The sequence below is a fragment of the Rhagoletis pomonella genome, unplaced genomic scaffold (genome assembly GCF_013731165.1).
Source record: "Rhagoletis pomonella isolate Grant_MI unplaced genomic scaffold, Rhpom_1.0 Rhpom_scaffold_04882, whole genome shotgun sequence".
NCBI lineage: Eukaryota > Metazoa > Arthropoda > Insecta > Diptera > Tephritidae > Rhagoletis > Rhagoletis pomonella.
Genome location: NW_023463430.1, coordinates 2,914 through 11,646, shown reverse-complemented (window position 1 = coordinate 11,646; position 8,733 = coordinate 2,914). Strand labels below are relative to the sequence as shown.

The window sequence follows — 8,733 nt, the reverse complement described above, 5'->3', positions numbered from 1 at the left end:
AAACGAACACAGATTCACGAAGATTAGCGGGTATGACCTTGTCCATGAGCCTACACATACGTTGTGCCGCATTGCACAACCCAAATGGCATGACAGTGAAGTGATACAACGGTCTGCCCGGTACAGTGAATGCCGTTTTCTCCCTAGACTTTCTCTCTAATGGTATCTGCCAGAATGCGTCTTTTAAGTCGATTGCGGATATAAACCTAGTGTTTTGTAGTCGGCTTAGGATACCATCAATATGGGGCAGTGGATAAGCGTCTTTAACTGTTCTCTCATTCACATTACGGGCATCCAGACAGAGGCGATTTTTAGTCCCTTTAATCACAAGTGAGACTGGCGAGTTCCAGCTGCTGTTGGACTCTTCTATCGTGAGTCAAGGCGTGTTGCACCGCATCAAAGGATAGATCTCCCTCGGCGGGTACAAGCTCTGAAACACCCGCACCATTCACACTTGCAGGCACTCCTCTACTCACAACACTCATATCAAAAGCTTTCCAGAAATCTATACCTAAGTAAACCTCTTGTTGCAAGCCAGGTACGATCAAGAACTCTAGATCGCGCGTTACATTATCTCACAAGACAGGGAGAGTGATGGCACCTACCACTGCGGTTTCTCCACCGTTCGCGGTTCGGATATTCTGCCCTTGATAGGAAGTATCATACTTTCTTTCCCCTCTAGAAGCTTGTCAGAATTCTTGCCTAGACAACTAGCTCCTGCACCCGAATCTAATAAGGCTAATACTTCCTGATCTCCTATTTTTGTCTTAGCAAAAAATCTGTTATCACCTTTCATAGTAACAATAGTGGAGATTATTTTTCTACATATCCTACGGAGATTCTTTTTCTTCGCCCTCATTCTTTCGATCTTTTTATAAGTCCTTATTTTCTTTTTCTGGAGTACTTCTTCACAAAATATGCGTCTACGCGCCTCCTCATAGTCCAGCTTTCTTTGGTGTAGGCCCTTAACTACCCTATTTCCTATTAACTCTTTCTCCTCTTTTTTTCACTACTTGCTCCTCTCTTCAAAATTGTTACGGGTTTGCTTCCGGGTTCTCCTTCACCTGGCGAGAGTTCCCGGATAGCTCCGCCAGTTTCTGGTTTCCCTGTCTTGGCTTGAATACACAGAAGGACGAGCTACCACCACACGCAAAACAGGCCATATCGTGGAACGAAGACTTACACTTATCGGATTTTAGGGAATCTAAGGGGTGCTTAACAAAGTGGTCGACAGGCATACCACACGAAAAAAATAACATGAGGTGAAAAGGGGACGCACAGAAGGAACTAATTGTTGACTTACTGACATCGGCACTGACATTGGGACTAACGGACGAAGACGAATTCTTACTAGCTATCACTGATTGCTGTGTTTTATTGCACTGGGACCTACCTAACGCTTCTACACGTTTCTCTACCGATGCTTCTGCTTCCAAAAAATCTAATTCGCTCACAGGTTTTTGCCTACCTTTATTCTCCTTAATAACCTTTTCAGCTCGCTTGCGCTCTGATTTTAATTCAGCTAGCGTACTCATACGTGAAGCAAAAGTTAAATTAGCCAGGTAAGGCTTAAGGTTGCTTCGGATTATACCGACAAGCTTCTGTTCGGGAATCTTCTTTCTAAGGCGAAAAGTCAAATCATGTACCTCGCTGTAGAAGTCTTCAAAGGTCTCTTGGGGCAGCTGTTTCCTCTCCATAATTTCACGAATAATCTCGTAGTCCGATTCGGCGGTCTTGAAGTGGCTTAGCAGTTCGGCTTTTAGCTCGAAGTAACCAAAGTCAGGTTCATCAGCGTGGTCCTCGAGCACCTGCCAATACCACTTCAAAGCGCTTCCGGTCACGAGACAGTGAAAATCGGTAAATAACTGGTAGTAGCTGATGCCATACTGCTCCCTCATCTTCTCTATACGGAAAATAAAGCTTTCTACCGTCATTCCCTTTCCTGTACCATCAAATTTCACATGCCATTTATCTAATTCAATTTTTCTGTTCCTACTCTCATTTTGCGAACGGGAGTGACTGGCATTCTGACCATCAGTGGGTGTCCCGCCTCGTGCTTCTGGTGTTGATGCCATTGTTGGTCGATTTCCTGCTGCCTGCGCTGAAGTTTCTACTTCTGATACTCTATTGTTAAGTGTAACTACATTATCTCGCATGTGGCGGACCTCATTCATGCATTGCGCCATCATGTCATTTTGTTGCGCCATCATTGCCATCATCCGGCTCAGCTGTTCGACATTGATGGATAAAGAACTAGGTCCACCACCGTGCGATTTCGAACCCCCTGGTTCTTGATCACCTGGCAGCGTATTTCCCCCCGATTGTTGCTCTTGTTCAGACATCTGCAGTAGCTCTTCAATCTTTTGTGAAAAAGTGAGGCTGTTATCTGCGGAGTTTAGTACTACCTCGTGAGTGACTTGGATTGTTGGTGGTCGTGTTAATGCTTGCTCTGCGGTACCAAATATGCGGGCTGTGCACCGATTCAGGTAATCCGTGGGCAGGAAGTCAACGGGATATGGTATGCCCGTATCGATTTGAGTGAACAGTGACCCTACAACTTGGTTTTCTAAGGCCCGTGCCACACTACGCGTAACCCGGCGGTTTGAATTTAATAATCCTAATCCTCCTGGAATCACTAAGTCTTCTCCCTCGCGTTCTCCCATTCACTTTCACGCGAAAACCTTCTCACCAGATCGCCTTATTTCAAACAAAACTAATTCAAGTGGTTTAAAAGAAAAAGGGAAATGCCCGCAAAACAAACCAAAAAATACTCAAAGAAATTCAAAAAAAAAACTAATTCAGTTAAAGAAAAAAATAATAATAAATCGAATATAAAATTCAAAAATTCAAAGTATCTAAAAACAAACCCGGGGTAAGTGGAAAATCGAAAAAAATTCTAAAGAAATTCAACGAGATGCCAAAAGCCGGACACAAAAAACCTCAGAAAAATTCTGGAAAATTCAAAAATTTAGAAATGCAATGAAAATTGAAAGTTGATTCGAAAAATTTAAAACCGATCTGAGCAAAAATATTCACAACAATAAAATCTCAGAGATAAAATTCAAAAATTCTTACGATCGAAATGTCAAAACGAATGAAAACTATCAGAATTCAAAAATAAGTAATTCAAACGATGATCGAGAAAAATAAAATAAAATAATTTTAAAGGTTTACACGGATTAAATATTCTTAAAACTGAAAACCAGGAAAATATCTTCAATTAAAAAAAATAAAACAATTAAACTAAAATTCGGAGATATCCAAAACTTAAACCTAAAATGAATAAGATTTCCAAAAAAAAATTATAATAATAAAATCCGCAAACTTAAAAATTCCAACCCAAACCGAAGATACTAGATTTAGTACAATTCAAAATTCAGTACAAATTTCAAAATTCAATTCAGTACAAATTTTTGGGGTGAGACAGGCTCATAGTAAAAGCAGTATATGTATATATATATATGTATATACGTAGATGTATCCAATGAATATATAAATATGTAAGTAGGTATATGTTTAACGAATTCAAAATGGGCATATATGTAGGTATATGCATGCAATAAGATGAATATACAAATTTCTAAGTAAATAAACAAATTCAAAAAGGCGATATATGTAGTTGGCAAAATAGCAAGCGATTTATTGTTTTAGTCGTTTTTTTTCGTTCCTCATACATCAGTATGTAGGTGTACAAAAATAATTTGTTGTTTTTGTTGGTTCTTAATTTCATGTGTTGGTGTGTGGGTGGTGTTACAATTGGCGAGGTCATTATGTGTGTGTCTTACGTCCGTATGTACACACGTCCACCGTCAGCGTCAACTAATCCCTATTATTTGTAGTTGTTTAAGTGTGGCACGTCAACTACCACTGCCGTAGCCCCAATAGTGGATGACACACTTCCCCCCACAGCTAGTTACCCCCACGAAGACTTCCCAGGAGCCTCACTTGTGTGCGGTGCTGGATTACACACCAGGTAGCTCAACTGGTCTACCTCCGCCACAATTAAAACACAAAAAACTCAAACTAATTGTAATCACTCAACTCTGAATACCACTTCAAGCTGCTCTGAGGCAACATTGAAGGCACTTCTAAGTTGTGGTGACCATCCCTCCCGCAGTTGTCAGTCGGACACAAATCACTCACGGTGACCGCTCGTGATGCTGTCGTCTTGACCCTAACCTGTCCGATAGAAAATTAGAAATAAAAAAAGAAGGCTCTAAAGTAAGGAAGAAGAAGTGATAGGAGAAGAAAAGGAGTAAAAAGCTAAAGCAAAAAATATGGGAATAATGAAAACTATTGGGCTATTAGCGTTGGGCGCCATTGTTACGTGGGTGAGACTTCCGGTGAAAGCGAGGTGGCGCACAGGCATGGTGGCGAACCCGGTCTAGCTCGTCGGATGGGGGGGTCTTTACCACCTGCCTTACCTACACCCACATTAACAAAATTTTTTTTTTAATCATGCCTGATTACTGTAGAAAAAGAAAAAAAGTCGAAGCACAGGAGATGAAGGCAAAATACACAGCATGAGGTCCCGTCCTGTCAGGTGGAGTCGTCCCTCCCCTTCTACGTGCAACATACGCGTAGCCATGGGCGTTGCTGTGACTCCCGCTACCTAGCAACACCTCCTAAGCCTGACAAAGTCCGTCGGTCACTAGTTCATGCGTCAATTAACCGTCCAGTCTATGGTCAACACCTACATGTCTTCTTCTGCCTAACTGTAACACCCACACCAACTTAAAACGTTCAGCATTCCATTACAATGCCTCTGTGTTTTACCTCAAACAACTAAATAAGTAGAAACCATTTATTTTTTTGTTCACTGTTTTCCCCCTTTATTATACAATTCTTCAAATCTACAATTCAGTGAGTTGATTATTTATCCTAACACTAACACTACGTTTGGTCTTTAACAAACAAAAATTCAAATCAAATCTTCGCCCTAATCTTACACAATTAAATATCCGCCTTAGCTATGTATAATTCCCTAAACAAATTCATCAATTCACTTAAAGTCGTTGGATGTATACAAAAACTAAATTCAGGTTATTCAGTTCAAACCAATTAGCTATAGATATTTAATCTACAACAAGGTCTAGAATATTAACTAAAAAGACTTCTGCAGATTCTCTTATACTTCAATCACAAATTATCCCTAATACTATTCATTTATGATTTGGCCTCCTTTTATTTTATTTATTTATTTATTTTTTCTCTTCGCAAAAAAACTAGTGGGAACTACCCTAATATTATGTTTCTGCACACACGTACAGACAAATGTAGCTAAAAACAAAACGTTGGAAAATGCCTCACAACACCGGCTTGAATAAAATCAACGCATAACAAAATAAGAAAAATATATGTAAATTACGTGTGCAGATATTTCTGCGCAAATATATGTATGTATGTATGAATGTTTACAAATAGCTTTGCACTCACCTTAAGAGTCCCACGATGTTGGCGCCAGCATACGGAGATGACCTGTGGGGAGTTTAAAACAAGCATACATATGTACATACATGAATGAACAGCTGAGGTGGAGTCACCAGTGCTGCTCAAGTACTTAATCACTCGCTTATGATTGCGGGCGGTGAGCGCGTCTTCTAGCGCTAATAAAATCCGGCAAAACACAAAGTGGCAAAAATTCGGCCGTGATATTTAATTATCTGTGATACGACTGAGTCGAACAAAAATTATTAAGAAAAAAACGCGTGTGGGGCCATAAATGAGAACGAGCAAAAAAAACTAGCTATTATACTACCCAAAAAGAATGAAAACTATGAAACCAAGTGTGGAAAAAAAAAAATGCATACGCAATCAAAATAGCATGGTTGAATCCTATCAAACAAAGGTATTACATTCGCAAGTTTAATGATAAAATTATGTGTGGCGCGATTCCCTATAAATTACTGAATTCTTGCTAAAACTCTAATTTAATAAAAAAACACGCGCCTAAATCGCAAAATCTACCAACAAAACAGTGAGGAAATTACAATTGGTAAAACCAAATAAAATATAGCAACAAAAATGTGATACTGTCACAAATGGTCTGCTCTCCCTCGATGCACTGGCTGAACGGCGTTGGCGTGGGTGTGATCGGGCATCTGCCGACGCTGCTGGAACGATGTTGGTATGTTTATGCTCCCTGGCTCTCCCTCGCTGGTAAATATATATATAAATGTATGTCACCTCTTCCTGGTCTCTCTGGTGAATTCCAGTCTGCGCACAATTTTGGGACGGGTAATTCGCTGGTCTACTTTGCAGCGTGCGTTGACCTACTCTGATTTTTTTCACAGAAACAGCTGACTACAGTGATTTGTGTACATATGTATGTATGTATATATGTCAGCGCTGTTGTTCGCCTAGGTTACCGTCTGCCTATGTGTACATAGGTGCTGGTCACTGCCTCGCGCAAACGTTTGTATGTACATATGCTGTTGTGTTGCTGCCACAAATCGTTGCCTCTCCCAATTACTGGTGCTCGATGTCCATATGAGTAGCAGCCATTTGCTAATAATGCATCGGACCACTAGAGTAAGGTCGGATCGCCGCAGAACCTGGATCTTTGAGTGCCTCTTAGTAGGTGGTGTGTCGCTTAGCTCTTTTTTCCCTGCGAGGTCCTTTTGCACAGGTGTGCTGGCGACCTGAAAATTTAAAAGAACTTCAATTAGTTTCACCTTGCTGTCTCTAAGGCGCGTATAAGCATGAATAAACACACGCAAATGTATGAATCTATATATGTATATATGCACATATATTAGCTTTGAGTTCAAATTTGTGCGCTTACTGCGTGCACATACGCACAATTATCTGCCTAGATATGCAGCTGGGAATATAAAAAACGTTCTCCACAATATTGAGGTCGACCCGCATTTAGGTGCTCTTCTTCAAAAATTATAATTATCAATCTAATTTAAGTTCGATAGAAGGCGCTAAAATCATACTCCCAGTCCACATTTGGCTTTTAGTTTTCCCTAGCTGCATCTAGCTATTAAAATCCACTTACCTCGGATTCCGATAGCTGGAGTTGACAACGGTTCCCGGTAACTGCTCCGTACGGGTCACTAAAAAATCACCTTTTTTTTTCAGTTAACACTTATATGTATGTGTACTTATAATTTTAATTTTTAGCTTCACACGATCTAACTCGCGACACTTTTTAGCCTGCCTGCTGTGTTAGCTTTAAAAGGGTGGCTACTTTCACTTCCTTTTACCCACGCACTCAAACACACACACACACTCAAACACACCTACTAAACAACAGCTTGCGTTACAGGCTCGCGACCGCCGATGGTGCATGCATCATGGAGCGTGCGCGTAAAGAAATTCTAACGCATCCTGTTGCTTATGTTCCGTCCAACGTGTGGCCTCGACCCACGACCAAGCCGGGCTTCTAAGTTTTCTTGCTCTTATGGGACTCATCACTGGGTGTGTGTATCTAATGTAGTATATGCAAACTACGTCACCGGTCACTACTACATCTACGAGTACGTATAGTTTCGCAACTTATATCTATATCACAGATTAATAAATAAATAAGTAATTAAGTAAATATATAAGCAAATGAATAAATAAATAAATAAATTAATAAATAAATAAATAAATAATTAAATAAGAAAATAAATACGGTAATAATCAAATAAATAGTCAAGACAATAGGTAAGTATCACAGATAAATATGTTCATACGTAAAAAAAAAATATCACAAAAGTCATAAAATATATGGAAATAAAATGTCAAGTAGTAAAAGAAACGTAAACATATATCTAGTCAGGTAGTTACGGGGACTCGGTCCTCACCATATATACATAAATCAAGTGACTACAATGAACACGACTAAATATGCAACACTTCACATGCAACATAAAGCACGGGTCACTACATACACTACGCCACAAAGATATCCTTAGCGTGGTATACCCCGATCTTCTTGCCACTAGTATCACCAAGTTCGTACATAGAATTTCCAATTATTTTTAATACAACGCACTTGACCTGTTTTGGGGCAAGTTTAGCGTTGTAGTTTTCGACTTGGGAACTCTGCTTGAAGTTTCGGCGGTACACCACTTGTCCAATTTGAAACTTCACTTCTCGACTTCTCGTATTGTAGGTCTTCTTACTTCGTTCATGAGCTAACTTTAATTCCTTCATTATCTTATTTCGGATAAGCTGCGTTTTATCTGCTACCATTTCGACCTCGCAGTCCGCATCTCTAACAGCGCCAAGTCTTCGATATAGCTCGTATGACGCAGCATGCTGTATCATAGGCATACCGAAGACTGCATGATACGGTGTGTCATTAATCGCAGAATGCACAGCACTGCGGAGAGCGAAAGCGGCATCGCTAAGGTGCTTATCCCAATTCTTTTGTCCCTTAATATACGACCTCACGATTTGTAGCACCGAACGGTTAACTCTTTCTGCTGCGTTGGCTTGCGGTGAATAGAATGCTGTTCTAATATGCTGCGCACCATACTTTTCCAGGAACTGGCTAAATATGTCCGCGACAAATTGTTTCCCGTTGTCCGAGTGGACATATTCGGGCACTCCAAAAATATGGAACACTTCATTCTCTAAAAACTTAATAACCTCGGCAGCAGTGGCTTTTCTCATAGGTTTTAAGAATACAAACTTCGAGAAGTGGTCTAAACACACAAACACATAGACATTTCCACAACTCGTGCGGGGATAGGGACCCATGAAGTCAATGAATAAACGTTGAAAAGGCCTTTCAGT

The 8,733-nt window shown here is 40.2% G+C and overlaps 1 protein-coding gene across 1 annotated transcript; it reads right to left on the bottom strand.

Annotated features, from left to right (window-relative positions):
* Nucleotides 1-7,884: 7,884 nt before the first annotated feature.
* Nucleotides 7,885-8,610, bottom strand: LOC118754899. The gene has a single exon (XM_036489771.1). The coding sequence runs from the start codon at nucleotides 8,608-8,610 to the stop codon at nucleotides 7,885-7,887; it is 726 nt and encodes a 241-aa protein (XP_036345664.1).
* Nucleotides 8,611-8,733: the final 123 nt, after the last annotated feature.

What these genes read in the sequence shown, in the direction of transcription:
- LOC118754899 (XM_036489771.1), bottom strand. Translation starts at nt 8,610, where the DNA reads ATGAGAAAAGCCACTGCTGCCGAGGTTATTAAGTTTTTAGAGAATGAA.